This window comes from Athene cunicularia (genome assembly GCF_003259725.1).
Source record: "Athene cunicularia isolate RWA chromosome 1 unlocalized genomic scaffold, athCun1 chr1_part1, whole genome shotgun sequence".
Taxonomy (NCBI): domain Eukaryota; kingdom Metazoa; phylum Chordata; class Aves; order Strigiformes; family Strigidae; genus Athene; species Athene cunicularia.
The window spans coordinates 89470020-89489768 of record NW_020799091.1 but is presented as its reverse complement, the minus strand read 5'-3'; the positions used below and the strand labels follow the sequence as shown (position 1 = coordinate 89489768).

The window sequence follows — 19749 nt, the reverse complement described above, 5'->3', positions numbered from 1 at the left end:
CAGACCAGATGTGGCACATTCCACAAGGTACATATGTAGTGTTGCTCATATTGTACTCAGCACAAACTAACAACACCTGAAAATGTTATTGAGTTTGTAAGATAAGAGGCTAAGAAGTGCTGTAATTAAGGTTAACAGTGCACCTGTAGCTTAGCCCTTTTTTTCATGAGTGTATGCTGATAAAGTTTTAATTACATACTCTATTTTCTACTAGTGTCCCGAACCATCCAGAGAACAGATTATTTAATATTTTTTTTCTTTTTTTTTACCTTCATCTTTCAGTACGTCCTTATATCCCATTACTTCAAATTAGTCAAACTGCACTGAAAACGAGATTATTGCTTTCTGTAGTGCTTGTCATCACCACATCATCTAACTGCTTGAAAAAATAATCCCCGTATTTGCACAAAACCTGCATGACATTTGAATTTCTGCATTACATAGAGGCACTGACGTAAGAATTTATACACTACTTTTAGATGAACCACACTGTAGAAATTAATATTGCAGAGTATTTCATGTTGTATTTCAACTCTCACTCAAAGTTTAGCACACAGAGGCTTCAATTACTTCTGAGAAGGTTAAGCACTTCTGCTTGTTCAACCCAGATAAAATCAAGCATAATGACTAGTTTTGTGAAATAGTTGGTGAAGTGACTTGATTAGCACCAGAGAGGAACTCTGTGGCTGAGACAAGTGCTAGAAGCCAGCTCTTCAGTTCAGCATTTGATTTCCTTGAGAATGTCCTCACTCTTCCTGAAATTTCCTACTCTTTCATTTCAACAAAATTTTGCATGAAATAAGGCAGAAATCCCACACAGTTAGTCTATTTGTCCAATGGCTGCAGAACAGGAAAGTGTTTTAATAAGTATGGAAGAGTAAACTTGAAATGCACCTTTCCTTAACTTTTGGGTGCTTGTATTTGCATATTCTAAGTGTGTTTTTCTATGTTTCTTTAAAAAGAAATCTTGGTGAGAAAAAAATCTGTCACATAGCACCTATCAAGGTATACCATGGTCATCAGAAAGACTGAGGTCTTTGGGACCACCATGCCAAGTGGGGACAGTAAGTGACAGCAGCGGTGGTTTATCCTCCTAATAGCTCCTGCAGACATTTCCTGGCAGGAACAGGCATGGTGAGACAGCTGCATTGAGCAACACAACCCAGAATCTGCAAAGGTTTGTTCTGTCTGGTGTCTTCACTCCAAATACAATTGCCTCTGTTTTGTCCATTCTACCTCAACACTCAACACTCACCTTCCTTATGTCCTTCCATCCACCCCTTTCTGAAGCCTCTTTTCCATACCCAACCATTCCCAGAGTTCGCCCTTCCACTCTTATTCAGTCTACCAACCTTACTCCCCTGACACTGGAGATGGGAGTAGTGTCATCTAACTTCCTGCATAAGCTATGTGGATGCCTGTATTCAATCTAAACATCCTTTAGACTCAGTTGAGAGAAATGTGCATTTCTGGGACAAGACTTGACTTATCTTAATGTCGATAACTAGCTCAGACCCTGTGTAACTGACCCTGGGTATCAGATCTTTGCTTTTATTTCCAGTCTTATGATTTGTCCCAGTCCTCTGGCATCGACCAGCTGTCACTTTTCCAGCTCCTTCCCCCTTCATATCTCTATGCAGCAATTTCCATATCCTATCTGAGACTAGTGTTATTCATCAAGCCTATTGATTCCTCTTCTGCTTTTGTCTTTGCTGAAATACTCCTTCCTGCTGTCTCTTAGTTGCTTCATCAAGCCAATCTTTCTCTCTCAGCAGGGTGCAGTGAGGGCTGGCTGTGGTGCAGGCTGAGGTGGGTAGTAGTGGGGCAAGACAGGGCAAGAATCTCCCCCAGTGGCCCCACTCCAATATGCCAACTCTTTCAGACTGGCAGCCTGTCATAAATGGGGACCCTCAGGGATCGATCTTGGACCCAATGTTGTTTAATACCTACACAAATGATCTGGAAGTTGGGATCAAGTGTACCCTGATGAAGTTTGCTGACGATACCAAACTGAGTGGGGAAGTGGACTCTTTGGAAGGGAGAGCCACCCTGCAGGGAGACCTGGATAGGCTGGAAGAGTGGGCTAACAAGAACCTTATGAATTTCAACAAGGACAAGTGTAAGATCTTGCACCTGGAAAGACATAACCCAGGAGTGCTGCACAGGCTGGGATCTACCTGGCTGGGGAGCAGCTCTGTGGAAAGGGACCTGGGGGTCCTGGTGGACAAGAAACTCAATATGAGTGAATGGTGAGCTGCAAAGAAAGCCGATGGGATGCTGGGTTGCATCCTGCAGTAGGTCCTGCAGTTTTTATTGATTTAAGGAAGGGGAGGAGGGCAGACTTCATTTTCTCAGTTCTTCTGCCTGCAGCATCTTGGACCCATATTTGCAGAGAAAGTCCCACTTCAGTACCTCAAATCTCCAGGTTGGAGAACCTCAGTCCAGGAAAATTATTAAGAGATTTTAGCTTTCAAGTCTCTACAAAGTATATGGTACCTGATAACCTGGAACATTTTTGAGAACTCTCATATTGACAGTATAGACCTAGGCATTTTCTGTCTAATCTGTGATCCAGCTGCAGCACACTGGAGGGATCCAGTCCTTTTACAGTACTGAATAAAATGTTCCATAGCCTCATTCTCAGAAATAACTGAATTTTTCTTAGCTAAGACTTTCCAATGGCAAGGAAATGAAGCATAGGATAGACAATGGCATGGAAAATTTCAGTTCAAATAGTCAGGCAGATTCTTGAAGTTTTTACATTAAAAGTACCAAGTAAAACAATGCACTGGTAAAAAGGGCTAAAAGGCAGTATTAGACAACCTTTTAAAGAACCTTGTCAACAGAGTGTGGTTAGTATATTATTGTAGCTACTATTATTAGCAGCATTTGTAACATTAGATGCAGTACGTGCAGCTATTTAAACATATGTATTCTTGTCTTCCCTATGTAAGTGTACCTGAGGCAGCTTCAGCATAGCACACTCTGTATCAGACTGGTTGTGGGCATAGCTTTTTTAAAGCTGCCAGAACTGCTGTGCTGCTCTTTAGGTCAGTTTCTCTACTGCCTGACCCCTTGTCTAATCCTGCAGACTTCAGTGGATCTACAGTGCTGCTCTTCCCACTTAACAGCATTGAATATCCTCTTGGCATTTGCCCTGAAAAATTGTAAGTAACTAGGCACTAAGAATAGGGAAATTGTGCTTTCCATCTACGTCTGTGCCTATCCTGTTCTCAGATTTACCTAAAGTAGGTGATGCTGGGATTACAACCATGAAGTGGCTGGACACGAGGCACTTTGGCCTCATGGCAAATTACATCAAGATGGAACATACAAATTGGACAAAGGTTTTCTTGTGTTGACGAGCTGTCCCTTCTCTGCTGAGTGACATAGACTGAGCAGAGTGCCTTCCTTGAAGGCAGTAGAGTTACATCAGTTTGCACCCGCTGAAAAACCTGATCCACAGAGCATCACCCTAGATATATAAAAGTATATTATCAGTTAAGAATCCTGCTTAGTAGTTTTACAGAATTATACTTTGACAATACCAAGATAAGAAAAAGTGATTTTGCACATGCTCTATTTTCAGAGCAGAAAACTGTATGGAGATGAAAATTATAATAAAACTATTTTCAAATTTTAATTGTAATGTCATTGAAAGTTTTAATAACTTTTGTAGTTGAAGTGAGTACTAAATTATTAACTAAAATATTCTTACTTTTAAAAAATGGCTTTTTAAAAATTAAAGCAATATTAAGTTACCAAAGAGGGCAAAAAGACATTTCTTATTTTCATGGCCATTCAGCTCCAACAGAGAAGTGTGCATTTTAATTACATTTTCATTCAAACTAGAAGTGCAATTTTTAGACCTATAAGTGAAAATGGGTTTTTTTAGACATATCAGAAAATCCCATTTGAAAGTGAAAGGGAAAAGAATAATGATGTTGCATCTTGTACAGACATTTTTACTACAAAGTAATAGAAATGCAATGAAATTATTCATTAAACTTGTCAATAGCTAATGTATAGTCTTTGAGATCCATAGTATCCTAATATAACCCCTTTGAACAGTTTTATATTGCTTTGCTGGGATTCTAGTACACATTAGAGAGCTATGCAGAATGTAAATGCAGTGTCAAAGATTACAGAAAACCACAGGGGAAATTAAGATCTGTTTCTTATATGGTGTTATAGGCCTTAAGCTATTTTGTTCTGGGCATCTTGTCATTATTGTTTTGTATTTAAGTCTTTGGTGGTGGTAAGTCATATGTTCTGAAGGTAAGAATCACTCTTGTGAAATCTCAAAGGGATTATATTTAAAAGCTTGTCTTTTTTTGAGACAGTCTTCCTGGAGATCTGCTGAATTACAGAGACAAAAATATGGAGATGTTCTTGGCATTTTATGTTTGCATATAACTGCATTACTTTATAAGGATGAATAAAACTCAGTTAATGTCAGTGGCAACATTTCTATTAATTTCAGTAAGCATAGGTTGTTAGGTTCTGGTTCATCCAAACCTCTATGCAAATTCATAGTCACTACAGCTGAGAGTTTGCCAGTGTCATGCTATTTTTTTTTTTTTTTTTTTTTTTCTGTATTTTGTTTCTCTCTTTTTTTGTTTCTTTGCTTTATGGGAATGGACTTGCATTTCTTATTCCCTGTGAAAGTATGAATGAGAGCCACTTCATGTTTCTGGTGGAAATGGGAAAAGAAAATGTAGGGTGCTGTTTCTTTCTCTGTCCATCAGCCATTTAAAAACAAAGTTTAGTTTCAAGATAGCTACCATTTAAGTTGAATGTTTGTTAGGGGACATACTACCTATGTGGCCATACCATACCAAACTTACTATTCATGTTTTCCAGTTGAGGTAGCTGATTATCTTCCTGATCACAAGTTGTTACCAAACTTAGCATCTTGACTGTGCTGAATACATTCACAATTATAAGGAGCAGTGATGACTAATGCCTATTTGTGTGTGAGGGATATTTAAATGAATTTTGGGAATACCATCTGCGTCCACAAAATTGCTGTGTTACGGTGTTTATCAGGATTCCTGTAGTCAGCTGCTTACTTCCGAGGCCATGCCATGTCACTTGCAGACTAATGCAAAGGAAAGCTGTAAACCTTCATGCTTTCTGTTCAAGTGACAGCACATGGACACGAAAAGATGGCAGTACTGAGACCACAGCACATGGGGCTGAGGGCACTTTGAACCCAGGGGATTTCCTAAAAATCAGAATGAAGAGGTCAGATGGATCTGACCTGGATCTGAAAAACTAGGCGCTTGTGGAGTACCTGAAACTTCACAGCAATAAAAGAAATATGAGCATGGTGAATAACAGAACATTGTGCTTTCATAGCAAAGGAGCGTAGTTTAATTGTGGATATAATTAGGAAACTGTGGTCTGCATAGCATAAAGAAGGTGGAGAACAGACCAGGGAGACTGCCTGTTTCACAGACAGAGAGGAAAGCTCCTGATCTACTCAGATGATGCAAAAATGTTAAGACGATAAGGAAACAGAAATGGCAAATACATGCCACAGCTGCAGTGTTTTGCCTCATATTCTTTGCTACTTCTGGTCACTAACATAAAGAATTCTTGGTATTTTAGACCATTATGCAAATGTTATTTGCCTGAAGACTGAGGTGCAAGCTCCAAAAGCCTAAAGTGAAAAATATTGTATTATATGTATATATATTTTCAGAGAACCTGTGACTCAACAAAATTTGTATGACAAATGCATGATTTCATTTTCTTCAAGGAGTCAGAGACAAAAGTGCACATGTCCACAATATGTATTACAGAAACTATGGTAAGAAACAATATTACCTACTGAAACCAAGTCTTGCAGACATTAAGGTCAAGTGTTTCAGGGCTCAAAATCATTACTGCATAAACGTCTGCCATGGGAGCTTTATTGCTGCTGGGTCAGCAGGTTTTGTCCCCAGTTCACTTTTTGTCACCTTTATATTAGTGCACCACATATGACATAGGATCATTCAAAAAGCTTCTTTTTGCACTGTGTCCTATGCCCCAAAGCCTGCCTCAGAAGATATACAGAAGGGTAACATTCTCCAGTGGTACATGTTTGCTTTTTAGTTGATGAGGCCCAGCACAATTCTAGAGCTGATGCATGTTAATAGCAGGCTTTCACAGTCTGGTGGTAATAACATCTTCTGTGTAAGGGCCTTTCAACTTAGGAACACACTGTGTCCAAAAAATTTTCAGGGCACGCAGCAAAGCCCATGTTTCCAACCTCGTTTCTGCTAGTGAGTAGCCATGCTCAGGTGGCTGAGAAGTAGTGCTGTTTCCACACTATGTTGGTTTAGGCCCTGCCGGGACTGGAGACCACGTTGCCGTTGTCCCTCCCCACCCTCAGACACAAGTAGGGCACAAACCCCGGGTTAAAATACGAAGAAATTTAATACAACAGTGTGATAAAGAACAATCTGAACAACAGTAGCAATGATAACAACAATAAACAGTAATAACAGTGAACAAGACAAAAGATATACAGAGAAATACCGCAAATGGACACAGCCAGCCCGCGCCTGCTTTCCCGCCACCAACGCCACAAAGGAAAGCTTCCCGCACTGCCACGACAGACCTGACATCAGCATGGTACGAATAACGAATAACCCGGCTGGAGATCCCTTCCCCCTCTCTCTCTGCTGGGGAAACTTAACCCTGTCCTAACTGAACCAGGACACACCCCCTTAAATGTGAACCAGGTACTGTGTCTTCTACATCACTGTGGCGACTATAGTTCAGTATTTGCTCTAACGGTGATTATTTTCTATCTGGCTTCTGGAGGAAGTTGGCCTCTGACACCACTTAAGCAGAAATAGTTTGTAAATCTGCTTCCCAAGTGCTTTATGATTGCTCTTGATAATAGGTGCTGTTGATGTAAATTGCTGTTATTATCATCAGTGACTCATTAATCCATTGGTTATTGATCTATTAAACCTTTTTCATTTTAAATGACAGAAATAAAGATTGTGCTGTAACCAATATTTCAAAATGTCCATTAAAACTTTAATGAAAGGTATATAATTTTGCAAGGAAATCAAGATGCATGAGATGAATGCACTATGGATTTGGATTTTAACTCCCTATTTTTCAGTCCCCTGTTTAGATGTTGATGGTTTCTTTTAATCTTGGCTACTTCTATCACCACTGGAAGAAAAATCAGCAAGTCCAAAAGGCAATTCATTTTTTCCGCTTACTGTGGAGGGGCTGTACATAAGTAACTTAGATGCAACAGCTAACTCACAGATGCCAAAAATTAGGTAAGATGAATTTAATTCTAAATACTTGACTTTGAAAAGCATACTCAGGTCAATTCCCAAGCCATCTTTTCTTATAAACTAATTAAATACTGAAGTAAAATAAAAATCAGATTCCCTTAATAGGGAAAAGTTGCCTTAGTTGGAAAAATATTACCCCAGAAGAAACTTTCAAGCCTTCTTGGGTTACCACCTGTAAAAACAGGGGCAGCTTATAACAGGAATGCTGATACAGTATAACCCTGCCAGAACCAGTGAAGGAGGCTGAAATTAAGCTGTGCAGAAACTGCAATCAATACAGGAAACCTCCTGAAAATCTTACAAGTATCTGTCGGTGAGGCTGCCCTGACCTGGAACATAACTCACTGGTGTACACGGGGAGTGAGCAGGACCCGCCTCTGTTAGAGATCTACCCTGTCATTAAACACAAGTAAGACAAAGGTAAATTGAGTTGAAGGCATAATGCCCGTCATTGTTAGGAAAAATGGTCGCATAAGCACAGCTTGTGTGGAATATCTATTGTTTGCTGCAAATATGCTTTAATTTGTTTCTTCCACTGAATTTGCCAACTGATGGTAAAAACAGTTCTGTAAAAGTCAATCAGGCAAAATAATGAATGGGAACAATTATTCTTCCCAAGTAGATTTTCTAAATTAAGACTCCCCGCAAAAAGGTTGAGAATGTTTGCTTTAGCTAATGCTCTTTTCTTGTTTGTTTTTCATCTGTAAAACATAGTTTTGCAGTGCAACAGCTGCTAAATTGTGTCTTTCTAGTTTGCTTAAATCTCTCAATCTCTCTCTCCCCCTATATAGACAGATATGGATAGGCAGACAGGTTAATTGATAGAAATGTTTGTGAAAGCAAAAGTGTAGTTAGGAAAAATCAGTGCTGCTACTTCTATTAAATTAGACATTTGCCTGTATATAGGGACACAAAAGTTTAAATATAAATATATATCTCTTCAACTTCACAGGTGCCCTTCACTCAAAGGCAGCATGTAAGACCTACAAGGTACTGTCTTTCCATATACTGCCCTGACAGTAGATACCTTCAAATAAATCAGAATTGGCCTGATCTGACTTGTTGTATGTAGAATGGGGCATCTGGGAAAAACCATCAAGGAGTTGATGGTAATGAGCCTCTGACTTTCACACATGCTTTCTTGGCTATAAATTAGCAGTACTAACACACTTATCTCACAACATTTCTCAAATCACCCATTGTGGTGGTGGGCCTTACCCAGACAGCTTTGAAAATATAATTCTTAGAGTAGAAGGCACACGCATAATAAATTCAATTCTGTAAGACTCACAAGACAGGAATCTCCGCAGGGTCCCAGTGTTACTTTTATGTCCAGAGCACACAAAACTTCAGTCTTAGCTGAGGACCAACTTCCTTAAGTGTTCGCAAATATCTAGATACATATGTTATTTGGCTGGAGTATGTACTAACTGGTTTAGTACTTCATAGGGTTGTCCATGGTGGGTTAACCTAATCAAGTTACTGTGTATAAAACAAATGAAGCAAACCAAACAGTACTTAGAAACACTTCTTTGTCTCCCCAAAGGGAATGTAAGAAGTAGCTCAAGAGGAGATGGTGACACTGCGAATTGAACACCCCTCTGAGATCAAAATTTAGATTTACAAGATGTATTTAATTTCTCAAAGCTGATTTCACTAAATATATTAACATGAAAAATGTTTTTGAGCTTTTCTGGGTGAGCACTCTGAACCTTACAGGACTGAGCAGTCCTTACTGGTTTAATCTTCTACCAGCAGAAGCTGGGAACCGTCGTCCCAGGGAATGGCAAGCAAGCATCATCACTAAAACTCACCAGGAGGTGGAGGACTTCAGCATCCCTGCAGTCATTGATTTCTTGGTCTCTCTATTTAGACTGCAAGGAACAGTACTTATTACTGTAAACCATTCTGGTACTTGGGAAATGCCACTAATTCCTTCTTGTCCTGCCTGACAAACGAATGTCAGAGCACAAGTCTTTCAGAGACTTTTGAGGCTACCTCATTTGAACTTGTTCTATATAGAAGAAAAATCCAGCTATTAATCCTCTGAGAAGCTTATTTGTAAGAAGGCATTTAAAATCACAGTGGGAATAAAAATCTGTGTCGTGGCTTGTGCGGTACTGCTGTGTGATAATGAGTTGTACTTGCATCACTTGACATGGTTTCAAGTACATCCGCACCATTTGGGTGCGGACTATGATCCCTGCAGTACCCCTGTGGATAGACGAGGTAATGTGTTTACAAGAATCACTAGTTTTAAAGTGTAGGTAGTGTGGTCTCATTGTCACAGCGTAACACAACTTAAGAGGTCATCTTGCGCTGTGTACAAAGAAATCTCACTTTGAGACTGAGCTCCTGCATTTGGGTAAGATGAGCAGAGAAACTCTGCCTGAATTCTATGCTGTACAGACAACAAAGGCTGCTTCGTAGGAATGTCAAAGTAAATAAATGCTTTTCTGCACAAATCCCTTCCATTACACAAAACCACTTGATTCTCCCCCTCTCTAAGAATTGTAGATGCCAGTGGTGAGACGTGGCTGGAGCAAAACTAATTTTTGTTTTGTTTTGTTTTCCTTAGTTCTCTGTTTATTTTGCAGTAGGTATCATCATCTGGAAAAGACTTCATAGGTACAAAGAATTGTAATTTCTTCCCCAGAAAGATAATAATATTTTTTTTTTTTTTTTTTTTTTTTTTTTTTTTTCTGAGCTAGTAATGAGGAATGTTAGAGACAGATCATAAAGTAAAGTCAAAGTGATGACAGATATGGCCTTTAAAAAATGTGTATCTTCTTTAGTTGTGCTTGGTTTATTATGCAATTTCTTTGCTGTTGCTGATTTTGGCACAATTGTTGTAACTAGTCTGTAAATTTTTGTAAACTTAGTACATGACTCTTTGAATATTAGTTGGTTTGTATTTTTTGCAAGCGTTGATTTCAGCTAAAAATACATTCCTACTCCTTCCTCCCATGCTCTTTCTCCCTTGATTTTTCCTGGTGCATTGGTATTATTTATGGCTCACTGGATAATTTCAAAGGGTGTTTGGGATTTTAAATCTGGCTTCTAGGCTCAATTACTTCAGCCTTGTAGTGCAGAGTTTTTGATATTAAGTAGGATTGCCTTTATGATGTACTGAGTTCCCATCACTTCCAGAGACATCCTGCAAATAAAATCCAGCATTTCTGAGAACCAGAGAAAATGTGTTCTTGGTCTTTCACCAAGCTGTCTAGCTTAGAAAATGCTGGTTTTATAAGATTTGGCACCCAAACATATCTTCTGTGAGACAGGGATGATAACTCCAATATATATATATCTACATAAAAGTTGTAATGAATTAGAAATCAAAGGAACAATAAATCATATTAATTCAAACGGTGGGGCTAAAATCTACAGTTACATTCCTATTTGAACATAAATTAGCTAACATAACACTGTCATAGGCTACATTCAGACAGTGTTTTCAACAACTGCATACCTGGGCTTCTGCTTGGTTGGTTTTATATTATTTTCTTTAGAAAATATATTCACTTGATAAAATATTTTTTTTCCTGATTACTGATTACATTCATGGCTTTCAGTATCTTGGAAAATGGTAAAAACTCAACTGAGTGAAAATTAAACCAGTTACTTCTAGTTCAGTCTGCAGTCACTGAGCTTGCAACTGCACTCAATCCTAAATCCTTGTTCTCTATATATAATTTTCTTTAAATGTAGTCTGGGTTTGGTTTATGACAAGCACTACTACATGAAGTTTTTATATGACTCTTGTCATTGAGACAGATGAAGAAGACCAAGGTTTTAAAACCCCAGAAGAGTCATTGTAGCGGGTGACTCCACTCTAAGGGGTGTCGAAGGCCCCATATGCAGACCAGACTCGCTTCATAGGGAAGTCTGCTGCCTCCCTGGGACCCGCATCGAGGACCTCACAACAACACTCCCTACCCTAGTGAGACTGAAGGATTACTACCCTCTCCTGGTTTTTCAGGTAGGTGGTGACGACATTCCAGGAGAAGTCCTACAGCAATGAAGAGAGATTTCAGGTCCTTGGGGAAACTGCTTAAGGGGTCGGGGGCATAAATTGTGTTCTCCCCCATCCCTTTGGTTGGGGGGATGGATGAGGAAGATTACAGGAGAATTCAGCAGATGAATGGGTGGCTCCAAGACTGGTGTCACCATCAGGGCTTTGGATTCTTCAATCATGTGTTGGTATATAGGGCACCTGACCTTTTGACATTAGACAGGATGCACCTGTCCTGGAGAGGGAAGGGGATTTTGGGGCAGGAGTTAGCTGGGCTCATTGACAGAGCTTTAAACTAGATTTGAAGGGGCAAGGGGGCAAAACATCAGCCCATCTGAAGTGCATGTATACTAATGCACACGGCATGGGTAACAAACAGAATGAGCTTGTAGCCGTGATGAAACAGGAAAATTACAATGTTGTTGTTATTACAGAAACATGGAGGGATGTCTCCCATGACTGGAGTGTGCCAATTGATGGGTACGAGCTCTTTAGGAGGGACAGACAAGGAAGGAGAGGTGGTGGGGTGGCTCTGTATATTAGGGACTGTTATGATTGCTTCAAGCACAGGTGTAGTGAAGACAGGGTGGAGTGTCTTTGGATTAGAATCAGGGGGAAGGCCAGCAGGGCAGATGTTGTAGTAGGAGTCTATTACAGGCCACCCAACCAGGACAGAGAGATGGACGAGATATTTTATAGGCACTTAGGTGAAATCTTACTGTCGCTTGCCCTTGTTCTTGTGGATGACTTTAACTTCCCAGACATCTGCTGGAAATACAACATGGCAGAACGAGACCGGTCTCGGAGATTCCTAGAATGCGTGGGAGACAACTTCCTGACACAGCTGGTGAGAGAACCGACCAGAGAAGGTGCGCTGCTGGATCTCCTCTTTGTGAACAGAGAAGGGATGGTGGACGATGTGGAGGCTGGAGGCCGACTAGGAAACTGCAATCATGAAATAATCGAGTTCTCTATTCTTAGAGAGGTCAGGAGAGAGCTAAGTAGGACTGACATCCTGGACTTCAGAAGGGCTGACTTTGTCTTGTTTAGGCACCTGCTTGAAAGGATCCCTTGGGAGACTCTCCTGAAGGGTACAGGGGTCCAGGAAGGCTGGGTACTCTTTAAGAAGGAAGTGTTAATGGCTCAGGAGCAGGCAGTCCCCAGGTACTCTAAGAGAAGCCGGTGCCAGAGAAGACCACCCTGGCTGAACAGGGAGCTTTGGCTGCAACTCAGGGAGAAAAGGAGAGTTTACAGCCTTTGGAAGAAGGGGCTAGACACTCACAGTGATTACAGAGAGGCTGTGAGGATATGTAGGGCAGAAATCAGGAGGGCTAAAGCCCAACTGGAAATCAATTTGGCCTCTGCAATCAAGGATAACAAGAAAAGTTTCTATAAGTATGTCAGTAGCAAAAGAAAGTCCAGGGAGAGTCTCCATCCCCTGCTAGATGCAGGAGGAAACATGGTAACAAGTGATGAGGAGAAGGCTGAGGTGCTTAATGCCTTCTTTGCCTCAGTCTTTAATAACAAGACCCGTTGTACTGAGGGAATCCAGCCTCCTCAGCCAGAAGACAGAGACTGGGAGAACGACCCCCCTGCAATCCAGGAGACAGTCAGTGACCTGCTGCATCACATAGACACACACAAGTCTATGGGACCAGTTGGGATACACCCGAGGGTGCTGAAGATGCTGGCTGGGGTGCTCGCCAGGCCACTTTATATAATTTACCAGCAGTCCTGACTGACCGGGGAGGTCCTGACTGATTGGAAATTGGCCAATGTGACGCCCATCTATAAGAAGGGTCAGAAGGATGATCCAGGAAATTACAGACCTGACAGCTTGACTTTGGTGCCCGGGAAGCTGATGGAGCAGCTCATCCTAAACACCATCATGCAACACATGAGGGAAAACCAGATGCTCAGGCCCAGTCAGCAGGGGTTTATGAAAGGCAGGTCCTGCTTGATAAACCTGATCTCCTTCTGTGACAGGGCGACCTGCTTATTGGATGAGGGAAAGGCTGTGGATGTTGTTTACCTTGACTTTATCAAGGCTTTTGACACCGTTTCCCACAGCATTCTCCTGACAATAATGGCTGCTCAAGGTCTAGACAAGCACACTTTGCTCGGTAAAAAAACTGGCTGGATGACCTAGCTCAGAGTGTTGTGGGGAATGGAGTTAAAAGCAGTTGGCAGACGGTCATGATTGGTGTCCCCCAGGGCTTGGTGTTGGGGCCACTCCTGTTTAACATCTTTATTGATGATCTGGACGAGGGGATCGAGTGCACCCTCAGTCAGTTTGCAGATGACCCCAGGTTGGGTGGGAGTGTTGATCTGCTCGAGGGTAGGGAGGCTCTGCAGAGAGACCTGGACAGGCTGGAGCCATGGGCTGAGCCCAACTGGAGGAGTTTCCATAAGGCCGAATGCCGGGGGCTGCCCTTGGGCCACAACAACCCCCAGCAGCGCTACAGGCTTGGGGAGGAGTGGCTGGAGAGCTGCCAGTCAGAGAGGGACCTGGGGGTGTTGATTGACAGCCGGCTGAACAGGAGCCAGCAGTGTGCCCAGGGGGCCAAGAAGGCCAATGGCATCCTGGCTTGTGTCAGCAATAGCGTGGCCAGCAGGGACAGGGAAGGGATCTGACCCCTCTACTCGGCACTGGTGAGGCCGCCCCTCGATTCCTGTGTTCAGTTTTGGGCCCCTCACTACAAAAAGGACATTGAATGACTCGAGCGTGTCCAGAGAAGGGCAACGGAGCTGGTGCAGGGTCTGGAGCACAGGTCGTACGGGGAGCGGCTGAGGGAACTGGGGGTGTTTAGTCTGGAGAAGAGGAGGCTGAGGGGAGACCTCATCGCCCTCTGCAGCTACCTGAAAGGAGGTTGCAGAGAGCTGGGGATGAGCGATAGGACAAGAGGGAATGGCCTCAAGTTGCACCAGGGAAAGTTCAGACTAGATATTAGGAAGCATTTTTTTACAGAACGGTTTGTTAAACATTGGAATGGGCTGCCCAGGGAGGTGGTGGAGTCCCCATGCCTGGAGGTGTTCAAGAGTAGGGTTGATTTAAAGCTTAAGGATATGCTGTAGGTGGGAACTGTGCCAGGAGAACAGTTGGGCTAGATGATCTCCAGGGTCCTTTCCAACCTAGATGATTCTGTTATTTGTGAAATATGCGTTTGTAGATGTTGACACCAAGATTTGAAATAAGAAAAATGAAAAAAAAAATAGAATCCGAATAATAGAATGGTTTGTGTTGGAAAGGACCTTAAAGAACACCAGTTCCACCCCCCTGCCAGGGCAGGGACATCTTCCACTTGACCAGGTTGCTCAAAGCCCCGTCCAACCTGGTCCTGAACACTGCCAGGGAGGGGGCAGCCACAGCTTCTCTGGGCAACCTGTGCCAGTGTCTCATCATTCTCACAGTGAAGAATTTCTTCTTAATATCTAATCTAAAACTACACTTTTTCAGTTTAAAACCATCATCCCTCATACTACCACTATGTTCCCTGCTCGAATCCCTCCCCATATTTTCTGTAGGCCCCCTTTAAGTACTGGAAGGTCAATATATGGTCGCCCCAAAACCTTTTCTTCTCCACACTGAACAACCCCAGCTCTCTCAGCCTGTCCTCATAAGGGAGGTGCTTCAGCTCCCTGATCATCTTTGTGGTCCTCCTCTGAACCCACTCTAACAGGTCCATGTCCTTACATTGGGGCCCCAGAGCTGGGCATGGAGCAGCAGGTGGGGTCTCACTAGATCAGAGTAGAGGGCGAGAATCACCTCCCTTGACCTGCTGGCCAAACTGCCCTTGGTGCAGCCCAGGATACAGTTGGCTTTCTGAGTTCTGAGTGCAGATTGCTGACTCATTCAGTTTTCCATCCACTAATATCCCCAAGTCCTTCTCTGCAGGGCTGCTCTCAATCCACCCATTTCCCAGCCTGTATTTGTGGTTGAGAATGCTCCAACCGTGCAGAACCTTGTGCTTGGCATTGTTGAACTTCATGAGGTTCACATGGGCCCACCTCTCAAGCCTGTCAAGGCTCCTCTGGATGGCATCTCCCTTCCCTCCAGCGTACAAGTGACACCACACAGCTTGGTGTCATTGGCAAACTTGATGAAGGTATGCTCAATCCCATTGTCCATGTAATCAGCTAAGATGTTAAACAGCACTGGTCCAGGTACCGACCCCTGAGGAACACCATTCATTTATATTCTCCACTTGGACATTGAGCTGTTGACTGCAGCATTTTGAGTGCGACTGTCCAGCCAATTCCTTATCCACTGAGTGGTCCATCCATCAAATCCATGTCTCTCCAATCTAGAGACAAGGATGTCATGTGGGACAGTGTCAAATGCTTTGCACAAGTCCAGGTAGGTGATGTCAGTTGCTCTTCCCCTATCCACCAACACCATAACCCCATTGTAGAAGGACACCAAATTTGTCAGGCCTGATTTGCCCTTAATGAAGCCATGTTGTCTGTCACCAATCACCTCCTTACTTTCCATGTGCCTTAGCATATATTCCAGGAGAATCCTTTTCATGATCTGCCAGGCACAGAGGTGAGACTGACTGGCCTGTAGTTCTCCAGGTCTTCCTTTTTTCCCTTTTTGAAAATGGAGGTTATGTTTCCCCTTTTCCAGCCAGCAGGAACTTCACCAGACTGCCATGACTTCACAAATATGATGGATAGTGGCTTAGCCACTTCATCTGCCAGTTGTCTCATGATCTGCTGATTCATCTCAGGTCCCATGGACTTGTGCACATTCAGGTTCCTTAGATGGTCTCAAACCTGATCTTCTCCTACAGTGGGTGGTTCCTCCTTCTCCCAGTCCCCACCTTTGCCTTCTACATCTTGGATGGTGAGGCTGGAGCGTTTGCTAGTGAAGACAGAGGCAAAAAAGTCACTGAGTACCCCAGCCTTCTCCATATCCTGGGCAACCATGTCTCCTATTTCCTTCCAGAGAGGGCCTTCATTTTCCCTGGTCTTCCTTTTATCACTGATGTAGCGCATTGAACCTTTTTCATTGCCCTTCACACTCGTGGCCAGACTTCATTCTATCAGGATTTTGACCTTCCTAACCTGATCCCTGGCTGCTCGGACAGTTTCTCTGTAACCCTCCCAGGTTACCTGTCCTTGCTTCCACCCTCAGTAGGCTTCCTTTTTGTGTTTGAGCTTGCCCAGGAGCTCCTTGTTCATCCATGCAGACCTCCTGGCATTTCTACCTGACTTCCTCTTTGTTGGGATGCATTGCTCCTGAGATTGGAGGAGGTCATCCTTGGTTATTAACCAGTTTTCTTGGGCTCCAATTCCCTCCAGGATGTTATCCCATGATACTCTGCCAAGCAGATCCCCAAAGAGGCCAAAGTCTGCTCTCCTGAATCCCAGCTTGCTGTGTGTCCTCTTTGCTGCCCTAAGGATCTTGAACACCACCATTTCATGGTGACTACAGCCAAGGTTGCCGTTGAGCTTCACATTCCTCACCAGACCCTCATTGTTGGTGAGAACAAGGTCCAGCATAACACCTCTCCTCATTGGTTCCTCTATCATTTGGAGAAGGAAGTTTTCATTAACACATTCTGGAACGTCCTGGATTTCTTCTCCTTGCCAGTTTTTCCCTCAAATGAATGTAGCATTTAAAAAGACACGAGGCAGATAGCATAAAGAATTAAGTTTATTTATCCATGAGACCTGCCTAGCACCAACAACACCAGATTCTTCCTTGTTTCTATGCTGATGCACTTGACTCTGAGGTGAAGTACCCATGTCTAATGACGTCTGTTTAGTCACTCTAGACATGGCTTTCTTATGTTTTTGCTAAAAAATGTACTGATGTCTTCCTAGTACGGAAGTTTGACCATAGTGAAATTTATACAGATCAAAAATACATTTTCCAAGGTAAATGAAAAACCACTGGTTTGTGGTAAGTTGCATAAGCATTAGTGATTTTGGAAAAGGGGATTTTGCATACCAGAAGCATTTTTCTGATCTGTCAGGAAAATTAACTTTCTCTTGAGGTAAGCCTAACAAACTCTGCTAAAGTAAAGTCAAGTCATGAATAAATGTAACTTGTAAAACTACAGTGGAAAGCTCTCAGTCAATGGAGTATCTCTGGAACAATGCAGATATTAAAAGTTCTCACATTCAGCCTGAGCTTTAAGAAAAGTTTAAGTATGTGCTCATTTTAGGTATATACTTGACTCCATCCCTACCCACCAAAGCACCTGCAATTGCTTGAATCCCTTTACAATCACTGGGAATATTCACATACTTATATACAAACTGTAGCACTTTGGTGAACCTTAGTGGAGTGTGCCCCTGAGAGGAATACACCACATAATCTGATTTTGCAACAGTCATGACTATGCAATTTAAAAGTATAAACCTGAAAGAGAAGAGGAAACTTAAGTTTATTTTGTGAAATTGTTTAACAGCTTGAAGGTCACATCCTGGAAAAAAATCATTGTCCATTCAGTGGTCTGGATGATTTGATTTTTATTACTGTTGAGGGACTGGAGTGTTAAATGAAAAACCCACTGTGGGAGGCAAGATGGAGAAACTCTTGGCTTGGGGAGAGGAGGAGAGGCAAACTCTTTAATTATACCAGAAATGGCTCCCAAGGAAGAACTGGCCAAAGACCTGTTCTGTGCAGTACACTAAGTCTGTTTAACAAGTTACAACTCAAAAAATGATTCAATTCCTTATCACCATGAGTATTGATCGCTTATCAAGTCTAGAGATCCTGTGACCATCTATAATAAGACAGAGGTCATTGTTTTTCAATTGTCTTTCTACCCATTTTTGAAACTTTATAAATACTGTACTATTCTTCACAGAAAATGATGGGCAACATCTTGAGTGTCCATATGATTTTCTCCACCCAGTCCCATCCTCTCACATCTATATGCACAACATTGAAGCATGTGTAGCTTCAGAGGCTCTCATTTCTAAAAAGAATACAGAGATATATGGGTGTGTATATGCATATGTATATGTGTGTGTGTATGTTTGACCATAAAACACACACACACACACACATATATATATATATATGTGTGTGTGTGTGTGTGTGTGTGTATCCTCCTTATTGCTGGCCAGATATAAATTGGTCAGGAAACCCACTTGCTGTCACTAGATGAGTGACAGCTCCCTTCATGCATAGGACTTTGCTGCTCTAAAACCAGTGTTGCCAGCTCTGTGTAACGTGGTTTGCATTCCTGCTGTGGTTCAGTGAAACCTTCTGGAGACAGTGCCTCCAGAGACCATGACAAGGTATCTTCTCAAATGTTGCGAAGCTTCTAAACAAAGAGGGGCCCACAAGGATACATGGCTTCATCTTTCCTGTGTTGAGGGCAGAGAAGTGATCCTGCCTGGGGAACACTGATGTGGGAAGCAAGCACAGCACCCTGAAGTACATCAGCTTTAGCTGTGTAGTGTTTTACAGTTCACTGCCCCTAGCTAGATTGGATACTGTCATTAGTTTTGATCTGAAGTATAAACAGTGACAGAATGTACCTAGATTACTTATGGCTTTTTAGCACTGGGATTTTTATTTTTTTTTTTTCATAATTTGGAGTTGCATCTTGTTTTCACGCAGTTAATTTGGATCAAATATTTATCAGTTTTATCTGAGAAGAAGAATTTTAAGATGGTTGTATGGATACAGTTTTTACAGTCAAAAACCATGAAGTTGTGAGTACACAATCTTTTAGTGAAAAGGAATGGATGAGGTTATTTGTGAGAGACTGAAATGTCACATGACTGTCTCAAAGCTTGCTTGTGTCTGTGCAAACCTCCAAGAGAAGATGCTGCAGCCTGTGAATTGGTCTGGGGAATGCTGCCCAGAGAAGTGGGAGCGTATTGAAAGATGCACCCCACACTTTGTGTTTGCATTGTTCAGACTCTTTAGACAAGCCTCAAAGGGGCAGAGGTGTGCTGAGCTGGCACCATCCTGCAGCCTTTTGTGGCCCTATTGTGTAGGACAGACCCCATGCACGCATTGCTGATGGACTGACAAGAGGCAAACGTTCCTGCCCTTGAAGCCAGATGCAACAAAACCTGCTGGACCAGAGAAAAAACACTAAAAATGAGCAGATATGCTGATCAGAGGGTATGATGGGCTTAAAAGGCAGCAGAAAATTTTGCTCAGTGTGCATCCACCATCGAAGCTAGATCCGTGTGCACCCACCACCGAAGAACTGAAGACTGAGGACCAACGGGACGCCGCTGGATCCATGGTAGTGACTATTCTTGCAGCCCTATCCTGCATCCTTGCTTTATTTCTGTCTTTTCCTTCCACTCTGTCCTATCACTACCCCTCTTCACTTTTTTAATAATAAAAACCTATTTTGGGTATGCAGCATTTGACCTCGTTTGTGTCTTAATCTCTCTCTTGGGATCATATCAAAACCTCTCCCGACACTGGATTGAGACATTATT

The 19749-nt window shown here is 42.4% G+C and overlaps 1 protein-coding gene across 1 annotated transcript in view; it reads left to right on the top strand.

Moving 5' to 3' along the window:
* The first annotated feature begins 1012 nt into the window (after positions 1 to 1012).
* Positions 1013 to 19749, top strand: part of TMEM47 (transmembrane protein 47) — a 146334-nt gene continuing 127597 nt past the window's right edge. The window contains exons 1-2 of the mRNA XM_026846330.1: positions 1013 to 1064; positions 3051 to 3167. Coding sequence (XP_026702131.1) covers positions 1013 to 1064; positions 3051 to 3167 — 169 coding nt within the window. The remainder of the gene's footprint in view (positions 1065 to 3050; positions 3168 to 19749) is intronic.